This window comes from Halichoerus grypus, chromosome X (genome assembly GCF_964656455.1).
Source record: "Halichoerus grypus chromosome X, mHalGry1.hap1.1, whole genome shotgun sequence".
In the NCBI taxonomy this organism is placed as follows: Eukaryota; Metazoa; Chordata; class Mammalia; order Carnivora; family Phocidae; genus Halichoerus; species Halichoerus grypus.
In genome coordinates this window covers 37547591-37569059 of record NC_135727.1, presented here as the reverse complement: position 1 = coordinate 37569059, position 21469 = coordinate 37547591, and the positions used below count along the sequence as shown (strand labels likewise).

The 21469-nt window shown below is 42.1% G+C and overlaps 1 protein-coding gene across 18 annotated transcripts in view; it reads left to right on the top strand.

Annotated features, from left to right (window-relative positions):
- Positions 1–21469, top strand: part of PAK3 (p21 (RAC1) activated kinase 3) — a 252951-nt gene that overhangs the window by 162628 nt on the left and 68854 nt on the right. For 10 of the 18 annotated variants that reach the window (XM_078064993.1, XM_078064981.1, XM_078064983.1 and 7 more), the window contains 3 exons: positions 16499–16599; positions 19116–19178; positions 20780–20824. In XM_078064993.1, the coding sequence (XP_077921119.1) occupies positions 16499–16599; positions 19116–19178; positions 20780–20824 (209 nt within the window). Of the gene's footprint in view, positions 1–15357; positions 15450–16498; positions 16600–19115; positions 19179–20779; positions 20825–21469 lie in introns of those variants that run through there. The other 8 variants (XM_078064986.1, XM_078064987.1, XM_078064988.1 and 5 more) reach the window with 5 other exon arrangements.

The window sequence follows — 21469 nt, the reverse complement described above, 5'->3', positions numbered from 1 at the left end:
AACAGACCTGTCAGTAATGCAAGCTGACAAAAAAATCTGGCTAGAGATGGTGACATACCTTTCAATGATCTGTTCCAAAGACAGAGAATCTTTGGATCAAGAAGAACCTATAAATGAGGAGGGACATTTGGTACAAGAGCACACATTGGCTGAAGTTGAAACTGAACCTGTTGATGCTGCTAGAGGATGACTCTCAGGAAGCTTCCAGTACCCCAGGGGTGATTATCATAAGTTATGATAAAGATACTTAGGAAGCTATGGGACTGGAGACAAATATAGTTAGAAGCAACAGGTACAGAGCCTTTAGAACACGATTAAAACCTCCCCCAAGAAAGTAATGCAAATTGAGACATTTACATGTCAAATCTTAACCTGTTCAAAGCTTGAGTGGTTTAGAAGAACTCTGTAAAGAGGTGCTGTGATGCCTTCAAGATATCACATTGGAGGGCCCCTGGGTGGCTCAGATGGTTAAGCATCTGCCTTTGGCTCAGGTCATGATCCCAGGGTCCTGGAATCGAGCCCCATGTTGGGCTCCCTGCTCAGCGGGGAGTCTGCTTCTCCCCCTTCTTCTGCTTCTCCCCCTGCTCATTCTCTCTCTCTCTCTTTGTATCTCTGTGTCTCGAATGAATAAAAAAAAAAAAAGATATCACATTGGAGAGAAGGTGTCTTCCGCAGAACTTGAGTTGTCAAGGAGGACCATTCAATATCGTTGCTGGACAGCTGATAAGCTGCCTTCAGACCAAGTGTGAAGGATTTCATTGAACTCTCTATAAAGAGGTGCTAAAAGTCTTTTTACATTACCATATTAGGAAGAAAGCACCCTCAGAAGAGCCTAAATCTTCAAGTAGTGCCATTTAAGTACCCACAGTAGACACTTGGTATGCCACCTTCAGAGAAAGCTTGAGCGATTCAATTTGAACTCTGTACAGAAGTGCTAAAGTATCTTCAGGAAAGACTTGAGGAGACAGTATCTTCAGAAGAGCCAGTCATGAAGTTTTGCCACTAAAACCACTTGCTTTGATAGGGCAAAAGGCACAAGCAAGTTGTTCCAATCTCAGGATTGGATTCCGATGACTTGGGAGAATATGAAGATCCACGATTTGAGCTAACAGTTCACCCCTGTTCATCACTTCACTGTCACCCCCATTGTCCCCCTGCCATAATGAGCGTGACATACTCATCACCTCTGGAAATCATCTTAGGATCTACATGGAAACGCTGTAGAACCTATCATTTTTATGAATTTAAGCTATGTAAACTCTCATTCTCTTTATGTAATGTGCTGTTGTTATTGTTTTGCTTCACTGTGCAAAAAATTACCCATGAGGGCTTTCAAAAGTTTGCATGTGACCTCACTTCCCCTCCCCCCTCTTTTTTTGGAAACCTCCTAAAATCATACTTTCTTCAGCTGAACTCTACTACCTTGGGGGTTGCTCGGGAACTTGACCCTCATGGGTAAGGAGGGGTCACTGTTTCCATGTTTCTGCCTCTTGGTGACTGCTTGGGTTATAGCACAATCAGTCTTGAATGAATGGGAAGAGCACTGGATTTGGGCTCTGAAGAACCTGGGTTGGAGTTCAGCTCTGCCATTGATTATTGTGACTTTGGGCTAGTCCCTGAGTTTCAGAACCAGTTAAGTGCAGGGAGTGATACCCGGGCTACCTCACAAGATATCTTCTGGTAGCCAAATGCAATTCTAAGTATTAGAGAGGTGTTAAAATTAAAAAGGGCTACATAATAGTGAGGTGGTATTACATTTGTATCATTCTGGACCTTATAAACAAAACAACCAAACAATCATATTTTTAGAACTCTTTGTTTCTTTTTTTTTAATTGAAGTACTTTTGTGTCTAGCTAGAACTTATACGCTGATTATAGAAAACCTCAAAGAAAATGAAAATTGCCCATAATTTTACAAGCTAAAAATAACCAACTGGGTTGGTGGTTTTCTTCCTAGTCCTCCTCCTTCATTTCATATAGAACTTGTTTATCAATATATAAAAAAAAAATGGAAACTAAAGACAAACAGAAAAGATAAAAGTTGCCTATATTCACAAATGCCAGAAACGATATTAACATTCTAGTGGATTTCTTTCCAGACTTTTTTGTGGCGTTATATATATATATCTTTATGCACAGTTTTTTACATAGTTAAAATCCTAATAATGCTCTTTTATATCTTCATTTTTTACTTAACATGTACTTAAAAGTTTTATCATGAATATTTTCCTACATTTTTAATAAGTTTTCATAAATACCATTTTTGATGGTGTGTAATATTTCACCATATAGTAGCATCATGGTTTATTTGACCAGGATATTTTGTTGGCTATTTGGGGTCCTTTCCAAACTTTTGTTATAAATAACGTCACATTGTCTATCTCTTGAGTTAAATGAAAGCAGAGGTTTTTGCTCATTTAAGAAGTCTTTTTAATAGCTACATGTCATTGACCAAATGGAGCTTCAAGAGACAAGGCAGAAACAAAATAAGAAGCAGTGAATGTAATCTCCAGATTGAGGATCTATCTTTGTTGGAGACTGTTCCAGGAGCTGGATCTTGGCGTTAGAGCGAATTAGGAGAGACCTTTTGCCACCATTTGGTGATACTTTACTATAGAAAAGTTTTCAGAATGTAGAGCAGGAAAAAGGACATCCTGAACAAGTGATTTGATTTGATTTGATGGTCCCCGTGAAGGGTGAGACCGATCAGGTGGCTCGGCTGCCACAAAGCTTGGAGCCCAATGTGTGGCCCATGCAGAGCGCTTGAAATGGAACCCTACGGTATGTATGCACTTTGTATTGGCTTTCTTCCAGGCTCCATTTTATGTTTCTGTCTTTGTTACTGTTTTTTTTTTTCCTTTTCCTTTTCTTACCTACTTTGGATTTATGCTATCATACTGTATTTTGTGTATTCTTGTAAGCTGCCTTATATCCATTTGGGAACAAGAAGGGGACTAAATACATGGATGAATATATATATATATATATTCATATAAGAAAATACACGGATAAATAAACCAGTAGGGCAAATGCAATGAGGCAAATGAATCAGCCAGGACCCTGCAGACGGCATAGGACTCTAAAAATAATCAGTGTTAAGGACGTGAAGCTTGGAGGAACATGTGGGAGAGAAGCAGGTGAGGCTGCATTTGGAGGTGACATGGTGTGCGTGACGTCTTTGTCTTCTGAGACGCGCTTTACATGTCCTGTGTCGCAAGCCGCACTGGGGCATTAGGTGGGTTGCAGAGGGCCTGAGATGTCGTGTGAAGGGCTGTATCTTTAGAGAGCACGGTTGATGTGCCCTTTGTTTGCAGGGGACCCAGAGAGATTTGGGAGCTGGTGAGCCTGAGAATGAAGTGAAGGCCCCTCTCCCTGGAGGAGTACGAGGGGCTAGGTGGGTAGAAGTCAACTCAAGACAAACAAGAGGTCATCTCCCATTTACTGACTAGTTCCCAGGTGCCAAACTGTGCCAGGCACTTTACACGTATTGAGTCTTTTCATCCTCACAGCTACTCTGTATTATCCCCTTTTTGCAGATGAGGTCGTTTAAGTTCAAAGCATTTAAGTAGGCAGCCTAGAATCACATAGCAGCCGACGGAAGCTAGGAGTCTCCCAGGTCTTTCTGACTACCAGCCCTGTGCGTATTCTGCTTCATCACACTACCTTGCAACAGGCCGTAGGGAATACGTGGTAAACTCTAGTTTGCTCCTAGCCTCCAGAAGCCAGCAGTGGCTCTCGTTTTCCCTTAAGATGGCGGTGTACTTTGAAGCATATCTGAATTTCAGGAAGGGGGACTTTTTTTTTCAGCACTGCTCAGAGGGAAAGAAAACTTTTTCATGTCTGTTTGTTTTTCTTTTTAAAGAAATGATGGTGGGAAAATATTCTTGACAAGAGAGATGTGCTAACATTGGATTTGGGCATTCTGTGGATTTCATTCTCATTTGATGGGTGTACTTGACAGGCTGTTTATTGCTTACTTGAGAAAGTCAAGGCTCAGCATGAGGGTGTTCATACATGTGAAAAAGTTCAAGTGCCATATAGTTTTGTTATTGTATTATATATATATATATATATATATATTATATATATATGTATATAAAGTTGTTTTGATTCCTAGGGTGTGCTCTCTTCTCTTTATGCTACACAGAAAAGCTTTGCTGTGCAACAATTATATTAAAGAAGACTCTCAGTGATCCTTTATGGTCATTTTAATCAAATGTTCTGGTCAATGCACGTTACTTTCATCTAATTAATGCACAATAAAAAATACTTAGTGTGATAACTACACTGAACAGTATGCAGTCTTTCCTCGGTGATACTGAAGATGCTTTGGGATCTTGCAGTAGCCCAAGGTTATTATCATTGCACTAGCAGTGATTGGGTCAAAATTAATTGAGGGTTCTGTTATCAGACAGCCAGATGTCAGAGACTGCTCATCCTGAATGGTTTTTACATTCTTCTTGGTTCTCCAAATGTAAACCATACAGCTCAGCGGAGTGCTCTTTGGAGATCACTGCCCTGCCCTTTGGGAAGCCTCAAGGAGGTGGCATCTTGCCTGTCCTCCAAGGTCAGTGCCGTGCCCCAGGAGAAAAGCCTCCTTTACTCCTAAAAGTGCCCTGTGGTTGAAATGGGAAGAAGGTGGGATAGTGATGCCCTCTGCCTGCTAGGGCCTGTGTTTCTACATCAAGGCCAATAAAGAGGGAAATTGGGCACCAATATGGTGGCCCGCTAAAATGAGCAGACGGTCAAATTCAAGAGAAGTACGGAATTCCTGATAGGGAGATGTATACACGAAAGGATAGAAGCAACAGGGAGATCTAAATCGAGAGAGGAAACAGTGTGTGAGGGGGAGGTTTAGGGGGTAGGGAGGATACTGGGGATGGATGAGAAGAGGGGAAGGCTGGAGAGAGTTGTTTCAAACATGAAAGCGAAGTGTTGCAAGCAGAGGAAAATGGACACAAGCTAAGGGATATGCAGTTGCTTTCCTCCTTAAAGCAAATGAGGCCCTTTTCTCTTCCCCCCTCTCTCAGCCTTGTGCCGTATATAATTATCCACGTGATCAGGAGCGTCTGGTTTAGGACATTGCCTGATGTTCGGTTTGTTTGTTTGTTTGTTTGTTTGTTTTCAAACATTTTCCATTCAAATTGTTGCATGTGTGAACCGGGTGTAAAGGAGAGTGGAACCAGTGTGTGTTGCCTGGCAGGAAATGGTAAGAGTCCTAATGATTTGCCAGAATGATTGCTGTTGCTGAATGTTTTTGAAGATGACCCCTGCAGGTGAGGGCTGTCTGTGTGTGAGTGAAGGTCACTGGAAGGGCTCACTTGGGACTATCATTTCCTTTCCCCCATCACCCTCGTGGAACACGCAGCGTAGGCACTGGGCCTGGAGCTCTTGCAGAATCAAGTACCACTTTTGAGTTTTTATCTGCACATTAAAGGCTGCTAATTTATGGAGAGTATATATTGTTTTCCATAGCCCCCGAAGACCTGGCAGGAGAAAACAGGCTTACTATTTCACCAGCAGGAATGAATTAGGCATAAAGAAATTCCAGATATGCTGATTAAATACTATGAATTACCAAGGGTGAGATTTTCTAGGTTCTTCTACTGGGGGTCTCATGGCTTTAGCAGGTTCTACCTGAAGCAGGACAATGAACCCTCCACCCTGGGCCCTCCCAGCTATATACTTAGGGATTTGCTAACATTACAAAAGATTATAAGAGCAGTGAGTATTTAAAACAGCCCAGTCTAATCCTCTTTCTCAGTAGTTACATTTTCATAGACATCACTCATAGGATGGGAAGTCCTGGGTAAAAAAGTGGCAGATTAGTTCTCTAGCAAACAGAGTCACCCAGTTGCTGAGTATATTACTAATGAGATGATGTATTTGGGATGGCAGTTAAAGGGATATTACGGAGTTCAAAGTGGTTTCACACCAGTTACCTCCTTCAAATCTCTTATGGCGGAAGCAAGGATTTGCCCCCATTTTATAGAGGAAGGCAAAAGGTTAGGGACTCAGAAGTCAAGTGACTTCCACAAAGATGCCCCACTAAGGGTTACAAAGCAAGGCAGACCTGGAATTTAGATCTTCCCTGACTTCTAGTCCAGCGGTGGTTGAACATCCCTCTGCTTACCATAAAATGGGGGCCACCTAACTTGTTTTGAAAATAGGGTTTTAGCCCGTGGCATATGAAAAAGTAGAATTTTTAAAGAAGCAAGCGACACGCAGGTGATTCTCACCCCCTTTCTCAACCTGCAATGATGACGGGGGCCTTACCTTTGTCTTTACAAGTGACTCCTGGGGGTCTGACTGGCTAGCAAAAAGCAACAGCCTTTGTAAAAAAAAAAAAAAAAAAAAAAAAGAAATTTTTAATTCTTCCTGATTCCAGTGTGATTCTGGGGGCTTTTAAATCTTTTTTTTTTTCTTTTACAAAAATAATAACTCATGCTTTTACAGTTAAACTATGAAAGAACCATAGGAAAATAGAACACGACAGTCACCTCTCACACCTTCTCTCAGATTCACTTATAATCCAGTATTTAAAGATTTGGGTATTTTTCTTCATTTAATAAACACCAATTTCCTTTTCTGCTCGGAATCAGTATATATTTTGCCCAAGATGCTAGGTTGAAGCCAAAAATACATCTGTGACGTAGAACCTCTTTTTAAATCTTTTACCCACCTTGCACTGTCAATTTCTTTAAATACTTAGCACCAAGAATAAAATCTATTTTTGTGCCTAACTTTCCAGTGTAGTCACCACATAGTACCTTCAAGTATTTCCAGTGGGAAACATAAATTTGAAGACCCGCAAGTGACATTCTGTCTATGCCCTGCCCCCCAAAATAGAGGAAAACTAGAGAATTATTTCCTCCCTTGTGTAAGGGAAAAATGCACATTTCATAAAATGAATAAGAAATTGTCAGATACCCTCTCATCCTATGTCCCCAAACCATATTTGTTTACAGAGCAGAAGTGTCAGAGATGAGAATCATCTTTGCAGAAATCAGTCCCTCTGGCTCTATTGCTGTCTTTGACACCACGTGCAGGGCTGCTGTTGCCATAGGAGGAACTGTATCCCAGAACTGCTCTGGAATACTTCTTACCCAAGTATTAGGCTTCAGAACATTTCCCTCCAGGGGGTTAAGACACAGTGTGCTCTGTGACCCATGCATCAGAGGATGGAGCAGAATGGCTTTTTTTGTTGTTGTTGGAATTTTTTAAAAAAGCAACAACTCCACTACCTAATTTACTTTCCTGGTAGTTAGGTAGACACTGAGGCGTTTTACTTCTTAGAGGCCACAAGGGCAACATTCTATAAATGGTCTTTGTGAGGCATTGACTCGCAGCCTCTTAGTGGATGAGGGAAATGAGTGAGCCACAGGAAACACCTATCACCCCGCTAAAGAGTACATTTGAGTACATATTGCACCTGTGTAGGGAGAAGGGAGGAGGGTTTCTGGTGTCAAGTTGAGGGTTGCGGGGTGAGGGTCCCTCCCAGGAGAGCTCCAGCCCCCGCAACTTCAGTACAAGCCTCCTCGCAACATATCTTATTAGACCTCCTTTCTCTCAGAGGACTTCATGGAACATCACAGGACAGAGATGAGCAAGCAGCCAATGCATAAAGCTAGGCTGTGTGCTGACTTGAAGCACAGATCAAGTTTACTAGCTATCTCCGTGTAAAAAGGAGACAGACCAGTATTGGATGTGAATAGAGGCTTCCCTGGAGCACTGTTTATAGTTCCCCGGTATACTTCACTCAGAAAAGATTTGTGTATGCTTTTTATGTGCCCAGCTCTGTGCTGAGTGTTGTGGGGCATAGTACATAGAAGACAAGGTTCCCTGTCCTCTCCCTTAGGTTACAACTTTCAGTCTGGTTGCAGAGATCACACACTCACACACACAGTTTAGAAGAAATGCCTAGTAGGTGATCTTAGAGGCAACAGATGCAGTAACACAGAGGTTTCCCCATTCCATCCCCACTGTGTATTTTTCTTCTTAGCCTATGTGAAGTAAGCTACCATTTTGAAGCCCGCCCCCACCAAGCCTTGTGTACCTAGCTAGCAGCACATAGCTCCCTGGCTTGTCTTCCAGAAAGTACCTTCTCTATTATATCATCCACCTGCTTAAAAACCTTTTCTAGCACATTCTTCATTACCATCTCCAATTTCACCTTCCTTCCTGCTTTCCAAGGCTATACCCTATCTATTTACCTGTGTGTCTTCCCACTTCCTCATCGATATGCTGCATATGTTCCTATTTGCAAGCTTTGCTTCTCCTATTTTTTTCTACTTACGTGCTTTACCCTTTCCTGCCTGTCGATTTTTTTAAAGATTTTATTTATTTATTTGAGAGAGAGAGAGCGAGAGAGAGCAGGAGCGGGGGCAGAGGAGAGAGAGAAGCAGGCTCCCCACTGAGCAGGGAGCCCGATGCAATGCGGGGCTCCATCCCAGGACCCTGAGCTCATGACCCGTGCCTAGCCACTTTTTAAGACCATCTCTCAAGTCCTACCTCCTCCAATAAGCTCTCACTATCCACCACAGCCAGAAGGCTGTCCTCTACATGATTTATACTCTATTCTTTTCAACCTAGCACCTAATTGTCTTTGGTCTGGTAGTATCGATCACTATTTCTTATTTGCTAAGTGTGTTTCCCCAGTCAGATTACAAGTCTAGAATATTACTTCAGTTCCTAATGAGCCACCTAGCGCAGTCTGTCACTACACTGATCCACAAGGCTGTGTACACTTTCAAAGGAAAGGAAAGTGGGACAGTAGCAAGATAGAATTGTTCCTTTTAGAGCCACTACCAGCATGTGAAATGCTTTCTGCTTAGAACTAGGCAGCCTGTATGTGTGTGTGTGTGTGTTTTCCTTTGGAAAAATTATTTCTGCTTTCTACATCATATTTTGCTTTTAGCCTTCTGTATTAATGTGGCTTTAAATGTCACTTTTTTTCCTATGCCACATGCTGGAACCTTGCATGCTTTCCATTGCTTTTAAAAAAAATGATTGGTGTTCTGTGCTTTTAGGCTCCATTCATGTAGGAAAGCATTTTCCTATGTTCTCTGCCATTCCCTTTCTTCTCCTGCATGCTCTATTTTCAAGGAGCTAGAAAGTGCTCCACAACATAATTCTGGATGTGACCATATGACATCATCCAATGAGAAGGCCCAACAAAACTTCCAGGAATTTTAGGGGAAGATGACAAGTGGAATTCCTACAACGAGGAAGATTCAGGTGACCATTTTCTCAAACGCTTTCAGAAGGCAAGCATAGCATCGTCCAGGGATTCCATGTGGGTGAGAATTGGTCGCTTTGCTGTACCTTGAACCCTGCCCAACTGTGTTGCCAATATATGCTTTTGGCCCCAGGCTGGCATCTGGCAAGATGTGTGCCTGAATGAGTTCAGAGTCATCCCCGCTGTTGAGGAAAAATAGCCCCAAAGCTGCCACCAACATCTTCAACTGTAACAAGTACTTTAAGACATACCCTCCCACCACACAGCCTTTTTAGGGAACCTGAATCCTAGTCTCCTCACCCATGAACACATAAAGGCACATAGGCATGACCTGTCTCCATCTTACCGGGTCTCATTTCACATAATGAAGGTCATTCATCCATTCATTCATTTGCGCATGTGCTTATTCATCAAATAGTTATTGAATTGGGCACTGTGTTAGATAGATGTTGGGATACAGAGGTGGCTAAGTCCCAGTTCCTGCCTTTAAGGAACTGATGGCCTAGTGGGGGACACGGACAAGTCAGTCATCAATTAGAGTTTAGCATGGTAAGTGCAGTACAGAAGTGAGCACTGAGGAGGGACAGCTCTTCAAGACCGAGGTGAAGTTAGGGAAGTCTTCCTGGAAGAAGTGACCACTGAACTGAGGTGAGTCTTAAAGAAAGAAAAGAGCTAGCCATGTCAGGGATGGGTGGCATTCCAGGTAGAAGGAGCAGCATTACGAAGGCAGTAGGCATGACACATTATTCATCGGGGTGCTGTGAATACAACTACAAGTAGTTCCAAATAGCTAGTGCATAGAGTGAGAGTGGGCGAGGGGTGGGAGACTGAGCCGTGGAAGTAATTGGGGACAGGATCCTGGAGGGCTTATATACGCCATGCTAAGGGCTTTGAATTTGATTTTGAAGGCATTGGGGAAGCATTGATGCAGAGGAACGTTATCAGATTTTGTGTTTCGAAATATCACTCCAGCCACAGGAGAAGAGTGGATTGTGGTGGGGGTGGGGAGGGGGCAGAAGGAGACAGATGGAGTTATGCAGGTGAGAAATGACAGTGCCCTGGCCTAAGGGCCATTATCGGTAAGAACAGAAGAGGACAACACAGAGGGAATATTTATGAGGAAGCATTAATAGAGTAGGCAACTAAGCAGATGATGAGAAGAGAAGGGTCATTTCTTGTTTTGCGTGGGAGAAGGCAGTGGAAAATTCATTTACTTTTGAAAATATCGGAATAGAGGTGTTCAGAATGCAAGTCCACGGGGTCAGGTAGAAGTCAGGGCTGGACATCCATATGGGCAGCCACTAGTATAGCTGGGAAGTGAAACTGTACAAGTAGGTGAGGTGGCCAAAGGGAGAGGCGTGTTGGTACGAAGAGATGAGGACCTAGGACAGCTCCTGCGAAGTACTGTTTAAAGAGTCAACAGAAGACCCAGAAATTCAGCAACAGGCTCTAGGAAAGGACTGTGTGAAAGAAGGCAGGAAGGATTTCGTTTCATGAAGTTCAGGGTCAGCAATGTCAGTTTTGACTGAAAGGTCAACAGTTGTAAGGACTGAAAAGTGCGCATTTTCAAGTAGGAGATTCATTCGAGACCTCAGGGACTCGTTGCACTGGTTTGAGGAGTGAAAGTTAAGGAAGTCTGGGCTGCCTTTTCAAGAAGTTTAAGCTCCAGAAGGAAAGGCAGAGCTGTAGCAGTGAGAGAAAGATGTGAGATGGCAGAGGGTTTTAATTTTTAAGGACGAAAGAGATCTCAGCAGGTCTCTCAGGCCAGATAGGAAGTTGTCAGTAGGGAGGGAGAGATTTGAAGCTACAAGAAGAAATAGGCAATAATTGGTGTGAGAGCCCTGGAAAAGTGAGAGGGACTGGTATCTAGAGCACCAGTGGAGAGAGAAACCTCAGGCAGAGGGGGGGACATTGCTTCCGGTGAGACATGAGATGTTACTGATGGAGAAAAATGCAGTCGGGGTGGGACAGGAAGCCCAAAGGAGTTCCAAACCGGTGGCCTCCATTTTTCTCAGTGAAGTGAAGGAATTTGATATGCAGAAAGTCAAGGAGGAGAGGGTGAAGCAGAAGTTTGAGCAAAGTGGGAAAATTCTGGAATATTCAGTAAGAGAAGTGGGAAAGGAAGTTGGCAACAGACAAGAAGAATATTGTCAAGCACCACTGATGACCCAACTATGGCCTCTTACTTTTATAGTATGAACCAATCTGCATAGCTGTGTGGTTTATTTTTTCCTCCAATAGCTCATCAGCCTCAGTCTAGAAGTGGAGGTTTCATGGTTGGATTCTCTCAGAGTAGATTTTTGCAGGAGAGTTGCAAGAGTAGGTCAGAGAGTGGCATTGCTTCCAAAGCAGTGGCTTAAGAGCAATTTAAATGATGGACCAGAGAGTCTAGGCCAGGAGGAAGCTGGGAACTTGGCTTAAAATTAGAGGGATCCAGGGACTAGAGTTTTTGTTGAGACCAAAGAATAAGTAAAATGGGATTAAGGGCTGGAAAGAGAGCTAGCAGGATGGGAGGCTGGGATAACCGGGTTTAATCTTTCAAAGAAAGGGTAATTTGGATAATGAAAAGGCCTGGAGTACCTGTGGTCCTCCACTCTGCACATCATCTGTGGAGCTTAGAAAATCATTTGTCCAGGTCTCCCCGCCCCCAGAAATCCTGCTACAGTAGGTTCTGCATGGGTCCTAGACATTGGTCATTTATAGAACTCTACAGATTATTCTGATGAACAGTCCTGGTTGACAACCACTGGGTTAGTGGTGGCCAGGGGAGCAGATTGAACTAGAAGGGAGCTGAAACTCATTAGCGTTGAGGAAGGTCAAGGAGTTAAAAGGAAGGAGTGTGAAAGAGATGTCCATTTATATATCACGTTTCACAGAGCGATGGCAGCATTGAGGGTAGGAAGGAAGACCAGGAGCCCGAATCCTCAATGGATAAGGGGACTTGGCCAAGAGCACTGAATGGCAGTAACCTCAAAGGAGGGGCTTTTTGGAGGCAAGTGCAGAAGTACTGATCTCAGATCAACAGCTTGGAATTAAAAGGGGGAAACCCTACCCTTCCCCATTCCTCCACCCCTAAGAACTCGGGATGGGGAAGAATGAGCAGTGTCCATCAGGATTATCTGAGGAAGTGGTACCCTCATTGGAGAGTAGAACTGAAAGTTGTTTTTCTAATATTAATATAAATGACCAATGCTCAACAATTTTCTGGGGGAGATACAGACATTTTAGTGTTCCAGAAAAGAAAGGACAAAAAATTCTCACCTAAGCGCCATTTAGTCACTAACCACTTACTGAAGACCAGGGCTCAAAGATGTTCGTTTTGTTTTTGTTTTTTTTTTTTTTAATGTTACTGAATAATAAATGGTGTAGCTGTTAAGAACTTGGGCCCTGTAGACACAATTGGGACCTCAGTTCAAATTCTGGCTCTGACACCTGCTACATACCTGGGTATGTGGTTGAACCTCACTCTCGCTTTCCTTATCTATAGAACAATAATACAATACCAATAAGGTCTACCTAATGGGATTGTGATGGAGATTAAATGAGATGACCCTAGAAGCACTTTTTGCACATGGTAAATGTTCCATAAATTAAAATCATGAAGTGTGTGGACATAAGCCAGGTGCTAAGGGTTGTAAGAATGAATAAGATACAGTCTCTGCTGTCAAGTATCTCCAATTTTAGCTAGAGATACAGGTATGTAAAGAAGAAATAACAATCCAGTGTTGATACATGCCAAGCTCCGAGTATGCACCGGACAGTTCTATGGAAGCATGAAGAGAAGGGCATTTAACTTTGTCTGCAGAGGGAAGACAGGGCAAGACTTGCCAAAAAGAAGAAGGCCAAGAGTGAATCTTCAAGAATAAGGACTAATGGGAGTCACCCACCCAAAGTGCAGGGTGAGGGATCTTGGTAAGAGAGAAGACTTGCCAGGCCTTGGCCTAGCATGAAAGTCTTGGAAGTAAGAGAAAATCGAGCGGTTTAGGGAGCATGACGTGGGTATGGGACAATGGGGGCTATGGCACGAATAGACAATGGAGAGGTAAGCTGGGGGCAGATCATGCAGGCCCCTGGATAGCATGCTAATGAGCATGAACTTCTACCATATGGGGAGTGGGGGGCCATTTAAGGATCTTAATGGCAGGAATGTGGTCAGATTTGTGTGTTTCCAAGATTACTCTGGCCACAAAGTAATGAAGAGCAGGAGGCAAGATTGGAGGCAATAAGACCAGGTGAGGAATAGTGGTACCGTAGACTAAGGTAATGGTTTGTGGGGATGAAAGGAAGAAGGGAGATTCAAGATGAGTGTGGGAGTGTGGGAGATTTCTAGAATAGAACTTGGTGACCAATTAAGGTAGAAATACAGTGGGAGTCAGAGAAGCTCCCAAATTTATGGCATGGGCAGTTGGGCCAGTGCTGAATGACCCAATAAAGAGAGTTAACGTGTGCTACAGGCCCTGCAAATCAGGGGCCCCCAAAACCTGGCCACATTTTTAGTTTGTGTATGTAGTTTTCAGAAAGACTTCATCACCATAGGAATAGCAGAACTTTATGGACTTTCTTACCTTTTTATGCTTTAGTATTTTTTTTATTTGAATTATATATTGGAGAGGGAGGGGGTCGTAATCTTTTCATTGCTCAGGGCCTCCCAAAAGAAGAGGTGTCTAAAGCCTGAATCCTTCTTCGAGCTGCGTGGTTAGTGGTACTATCTCACTGAGAGAAAGGAAGAGCAAGTTTGGGCTTCCTGCCTTTGTTACGCTTAGCCCTGAGTGAAGGGAAGGGCATGATCAGGCTGGTAAGGGACTGGCAATCAGGTAGCCTTCTGGAGAGACTCCATGAAGTCAATTCCTATAGCTCAGCCCAAGTGGAGTGGTTAGGGCTAAGTCAATAAGCTTTAAACATTCAGCCATTGCTAATGGAAAGTAAGAAGAGACTGTTTGCTGGCAAGAGAGGTCATGAATGCAAGTTGATACAGTGATTGGAGATATAGACTGAGCTACTGGGTTCTCAACCTGGAGTCCAGGGGAGTTCTGAACCTCTGAAATTATATGGGAAATTGTGTAGATATGTTCAGTGCAATTTATGGGCAGAAGTTCAATAGCCTTCTTCAGATTTTCAGAGTGGTCTTTGACCCCAAGAGAGTCACCTGTCACTAGAAGTAGATTCACTATGAAGTGAATAACACTTCTCTAGAGTTCCTCACTAGCCTGGGGCTCTTCCAAGGCCCTAGGAGGGGCCCTGGTAGTCTTGGAGTGTTTTTCCTTAAAGGGAGCATTCCTCTCAAATTGTATAAAGCGTTTGGTCTCACAGTACCCGGGTCATCCCCAGCCAACCGCAGATCCGGGAGTTACACCGCATGGGTTAGTATCTGGGACTGGCTACCATCCAGGAGGAACAGGGGTAAAGAAAGGATTGTTAAAGGCCAAAGACTGCATTAGAAAAGGCAGAAGGAGAAGCGATGCCAGTCAAATAAAGAATGGTCACAGAGGGAGGAGGAGAATGGGACCACACTGTGAAGGAAGTGAAAAGAGAGGGAGTCAGCCACATCCAACATGGTTGGGAGAGCCAGGAAGAGGAAAAACAAGGACACGATTACAGGAGTGGCTAGGATAGCTGCCTGGCGGCCAAGCAAGTGTGAGTGGTAGCTATGGGGCCAAAACACACAGCAGAAGTAGGTACCCACAAAAAAACTCTACACTTCATTGTTAGGATCATATTCAACAAAGTAGGCTTGCTGTAAACACGGCATCTATGCTGAAGTCAAGTTGAATGGCACATATGTACTTTTCAAATTGAGTCCTAATGTGTTCCGTGGCCAGGCAGAGGCTTTGAGTGACCCTTGTCCCCCACCTACCCCCCCACCCCCACCTCCAATCTTTCTTTCCTAATCCTGTATCCTAATCTTCTTACTCCTTGAATGTACATATTTCTGCCCCATCTCTCTGTCCCCTAGCTGGAGATAGGGAGCAGTGAGAGAGGGTAGAAAGAGACAAGAAGCCATGAGAATGACATTTGAATGTGAAAGGTCTTGAATTGAAAATTTATCCTGGGTAACTCACAAAACCGTATATGGTTAATTGAATGTTGTCTGAAATTCAGGCCAAGGAAACATCTATTTGAACCAGAGTGTTCTAAGTTGGCCACCCTGGCAATTCTGAGATTGACTGGTTTCAATTGGGCAAACCATGCTGACTTTCCCATTATTAGGAGGGTGAGTATTATTATTATTGTCTTTTGAGTGTGAAATGCACCCCGATCAGAGATACATGCTCCGATTTGCTTATGTGTCTATTATGGAACCTACTTGATGCCATTTTACATTTCCACAGTAACTTCCTCCTGGAATCTATTCCAAGATAGACTAATTTCATTACAGTTCCCAACTTAATTTCTCCAATGATAATATCTTTAAAGGTTTTTGACATATTAACTGTGGATGTGTTTATTCATAATTGTGTCACTATGAAAAATCTACTTGAGGACAATGATTTTGAATGGCTAATATGACAAAAAAATATATTAGGGACATGGAAAAATAGCTACACACTGGAATGACTAAGCCAAAGCATTGATTTGAGGTTACTAAGAACTAAATAAAATTAATTCAGTAAAAATCAGCCATTTGTATTTTTTTTTACTAGCAAAGTGCTGGGTAGGAAATGATTAAAAACATTTTTAGTGATAAAGATGTGTAACATTAATGGTCTGCCATAGTATTTTCACTGAAAGAAGACCAAGAGTCTATTAAGATATGCTTCATAAATGTAAACATGTAAATTAAACAAGTTCTAGCTTCTTGATATTTCACTATGGTTATCATTGAAACAATTAACGCTTTTATAGATAGCTTCAGCACTTTTCTGTTCTTTCTTTGTAATAGTAAGCCTTAGCTTGACTTGATCATCATGAATTGCTTCTTTAGTAAGTCCTATTCGATCCAACAAAGCCAGTTAACCACAATACACCTACATACCTGTGGGTTACATTATTAGACTGGTAAAGGACATAAATCAGTGTGACCGCAAGTTTTGTTTGAACTTGATTTGGGAAATTTGTATATTATCTGGATGTAACATTTTTTGTCAAACTCTCAGCTACTTCTGCAGATGAAATTATAATTTCTGGAGCTAAATCCTGTTAAGCTTGTGTTGGAATCAGTTGTCTTTCAACTTTGTAATTGTTTTTGATGAACCTAATTGTACAACTTAGGGATGACAAAACTATATCCCCAATAAATACATGTTAACATTTTGCCTTTAGCCAATAAGAAGAAGGAGAAAGAACGCCCAGAGATCTCTCTTCCTTCAGACTTTGAACATACGATTCATGTGGGGTTTGACGCAGTCACCGGGGAGTTCACTGTAAGTAAGCTCCTTATTGTGCTTTGCAAGCCATGAAAAAATTCCTTTGTGACAATAGGTTTCAAGAAAACATGCCCATGTCCCAGAATGTCAGGCTTGATGCTTTGGATGATTTCAAGGAAGATGGACTATGCTGAGTCAATCCCAGTTGGAACTAGAGAGTGGCAAGAGTATTGGCAAAATTATTTCGTCCATCATAAAAATGTCTGATCGCAGTTAGTCTTCAATGTCATTGAAAATGCGAATTTTCCATGGCACAGGAGAGGTAGTCCCGGTAGAGAGACTCTGTTGAGCCTGTTCTTTATTGTTTGAAGTGAATCAGAGAATCAACTGACTCAACTTGGCCAGTGAATACAGTCCAACTGAATAATTCAGGCTTGACATTGGAACCTGGATTACCCAGATCAGCTAACCAACTAACCAAAAATCTCTGTACAATTGACCTGGTCTTCCCTTTGATTTCAAGAACATGGCTTATTTTTAGGCCTATTAACGGGCATATTTCATAGGCCTTCAAAACAACAAACCCCATGTTTCAGGAAGACTATGAATATATCATGTGTGCTTTAGTGGTTATGTGCTTTACACATATACAATCCACAATAAATACCAATACGAATTCTCCAGAAAGACCATAGCTATAGAGTCAGCCTTTCTTTGGATATTTGTAGTGCTCAAATAGCGCAAGATCTCAGTCATTTTGTACTTTTTTTTTTTTTTTTAAAGATCTGGCATCTTTGTTTTTAGATGGATGAAGGAAAAGATATGGCTAAAAATATGTCCCCAGGAGGATCAACTATCTTTTTCCATACTAGTAAGGATCTCAATAAAAATGTACATTCTGAGATGATGAGTAATTTTGAATGCATTCAGAAGAAAAATCTTTTATAATATCATCACCACTGATTCTTGGGTTCTAAAACCAGAGATAATTTTAGATGTTGAATAATTAAATTTTCTGTTTTGTAACTTGACGGTTAGTAAGTAAACTCATATGACTGAGTGAACCAAAAAGGGGCGGGGGACAAATTGACTGGATTTGGAGAAGCAAACCATGTCTCTGAATTGACAGCCAAATTGCCTTTTTTTTCCCCAATTCCAAAAGTATACAATATGAGAATAAAATCACAACAGAGTAAACATCTTGGCCTTGTAAAGTGACATGAGCTGATTATTTCTATACTCTCAGTAGTAAGCAGAAGAGAACGTAAAGAAATACTGATGTTAATAAAGTTGAGACAGTGGTAGGATTTAACCAATTTCATCCATGAAGTCAGAAACATTTTCAAATGGCCTTGACTGCTGTCACCACCAAAAATAATAATAATAATGATGATTTTTATAATCTGAACAAAGATGTTATGACTTTTTTGACATTTGAAAGTCAAAGCACTTCAACTTTATAAATGTGGTCTAATAACTCTTCCCTGTTTTTATTTTAAGAATGTTATGCTTGCAGTTGTGACCTTTTTTGTTTTCTATGTGCTTTTCTTCTGCTTTAACTTCTCTTATGTTTTACTGCTGTCATGCCACGTTTTCTTTTTCCTTCCTTTTGGTCTGATGTGAAAGCCCTCTCCTCCACTATTCTCATGTGACATTCTGGTTCCTTTCCAATTTTTTAAAAATATTTTCCGCTCTTTCCAACTTGCTTGACATCTTATAATACAATATATCTTGAGCTCTTTCTTTGTTCTTTCGGGGTTCTGAGTGGAAATGAAAAAAAGTGAATCACCATCATCTTGCTGACTGCATTTTCACTTGGCCATCGGTTAGAACCCAAAGAACCCACCAGAGAGGGCTGGGGGTGGGATATGTGATGGGCACTCTTTCCAATTGTGACCAACAGTTTGGTGCAACTGAACCCAACCAAACCAAAACCCGCCCCACTCCCACCCCCGCCTCCACCACACCCAATTTAAAATAAAGCAGCTGTTTGGATGCAGGCAGTTGTTTGAATATACAGACAGACACAGGCTAAATTTGGAAATCTGATGCATTTATTGTCCTCTTGGTGGTCTTTTGAAACTACTTGTCCACACATTATATTTAAAGATGCCAAATTGTGCCCTTTTTAACTCTTTTCACCTTTGGTTTGCATTTACTAACTTTTAAAAATGCCAAATGATAATAAGCTTTTAAAATCATTTTGTTGGTAGCATTTAAAATTGGGTCCTATTTGCCACGGTGCCACTAATGTATTGTGTGTGTGCGCGTGCAGAGGGGGAGGGACATATTACCAAATTTGATTATTGCTGTTGTTTAGGTTGAATTTTGAGCAATTTGTTGAACTGTCTTGTTCAGTTGTCTTCCAAGGGCCTGTCACTGTGAATATTTGGACGCCAATTTGGTGTGCCCTTTGGTGATTGTCCTATGGCTAGTTGGCCCATATAACCTTGTACACCTGGTTATACGTTTGGACCTTGAGATTCAAATTAGGTTGGGAGGTGAGATTTGGGGTACTAAACTATGAAAAGTCCTTACCCTTTATATTGCCATTTTTGTCCCAAATACTTCAGAACTCCCCCTTCCAGACTTCTAGACCTGTGACGGTCGCTTCAAGTCAATCAGAGGGAAGAATGGTATGAGTGATATACATGATCATTTCTTATGATAAGATAAATGCTTGGCCTGTTGTATCATGCTGCCATTCTCCTGGGCTACACTGGACAATCCCCAGCTTGTTGTACATCTGGTTGTTATTGTACCCGTGGTCAGGCATTGATATGTGCTCCTGCTTCTGATGCTCATACTTCTAGGTCTCCATTAGCTGTCTTAACTTTTGGGATTTGTACCTCAATCTGGAGTAATGAGATGGCCATCTGATGATGTGCCTTCGTGGCGTACGTTCAAATTTAAGTGTCAGGTCTCATTGATCGACTAGTTTATCTCAACTTCTCAAAGAAACAAGAAATTATGTCAGCAGGGTAGTCATGTGGTAAGTATAGTTGTCTGAAGGATCTTCTGCAATTGACAGCATGTTTTCCTGCTGTCTAGTGATCACGAGACATTTATTTATCACAAAAGTTTAGAAGTGCCATCAGAATGTATAATAATTGCAAATATTCTAATAATTACGGTAATGATCATGCCAGTGATGTCTGCCCTAGTGGTTATGTGCAATGCATACCTGGTTTTATAACACTTAATAACTCCTTTGGCCATTACAGTATTAACCAAATGCTATTAATTGCACTTAGAATCAGAACTGGGATCATGCATGGGCTCCTGAGTTCAAATATGTGGCTTAAGGCTTTAGCATCGAATTGCGTGATTAATGCATGTCAAAGTGTCGTTTCACTGTGCTTGGAGTAACCCCAAATGCCAGGAATCAAAGACCTATATCCCAAATCAAACCAGTTGGGTTGAAGCATGTTTCTGTAGCTTTGGAGACAATCTCTTTATTTAGATAAAGCCATTACCTTATATCCGATCTTATTTTGTGGGAAGCCGGGACTTCCGAACTGCAGTATTAAAATGGAAATTGTTCATATATGGTTTGAAATGAAACGGTTTCCCTTTCCCTGGTCTAAAGAAACTCAAAGGTAGAGTCTGGCTGTGTGGGAAATCCTTAATCTAGTTTTCCCTAAACCAGTCACGACTTTCTCGCTGCAACGTGCAGAAGAGTCGCATCAATGAGAATGCAGTTAAATTTAGCATCCCCATGTCGCCATCCTGTCCATTTTAGCCACACAGACACTTCCATGCTGAAACCAGAAACGGTTAACCAGAATTGAGAACTGAAATTTGTAAGTTCATCACATGGCCATCGGCTACCTGTGATCACCTGGTTGTAAATACAGACTTACAAATTATCATTAGAGCTTTTCATGATGCCATCCTTCTTCCCTCCAAAGTCATGTTTCTGCCTTCTGGTAATTTCTCTGGTCCTTTAACAGTAATTCTTACTATTGTGTACTTATGGAGGAAGCATCTGGCCCCAAGTGGGATTACGTGTCCCAACTTGAGAACGTTGTCTTTTTTTCCTCTGTTTCCTGAAATCTGTTGTCCTAGCCTGTCCTGCCCCTGATGGAATTAAGACCTCTCGATTTTCATAACCGCCCCACTTGAGAAGGGATGACCCCCCCCATTCAGACCCATTGGTTTCATCTCCTCCCACCTTCTAAGTTGTCCCACATTCTGTTTTAACTTTCTTTTCTTTCTTTATTTACGTCCATTACAGCCAGATCTCTATGGCTCACAGATGTGCCCAGGGAAGCTCCCAGAGGTGCGTCACAGGCCCAAAAGAAGCTTGCATCAAAGTGCTTCTTTGAGATGTCATAGCACTGCAGCAGGTTCATGTGTGTGCAGTAGAGTTGTTGCTTGGCTTATCTCACTTTTTTGTTGTCATTCCCAAACTCTGGAGGCCCACGTCACACATTGTTTTGCCGAGACTTCAGAGGGCAAGGCCACATAAATTGTGTCTAGATGCACTGCAGGAACGATGTGTCTGTCTCTTGCTCCAAGCTGCCTTTGGAGGCTGGACAATTACGAAATGGGGACATCTGTAGGCTGGACATGTAGGAAAGAATGCTAAACGCTCAACGTGAAACTAACCTTTCAGCGTAATTGGTGCAATTGTCCCAGGTTAGATTTCCAAACGCTCCCTCCTGTCTGCTCTAAATGCTTTAGAGTATTGCCAATTCTCACGAGGCTTTGGCACGTGTGTCACAGTCCCCAGGTTCCATGTGGCCAACGAACAAAGTGGGGAGGAGGGCATGGAGGGAGGAGAGGAGAAACTATTTAGCACCTCCGTGGTGTTGCTCCTCCACTATTCTATTTTTGCCTCCTCTCAATCCCCCTCTGTATTAAAGCCCTAGAGCACCCCCCCCAAATTACATTTTGTAATCACAAAGCGTAAACTGCCCAAAGG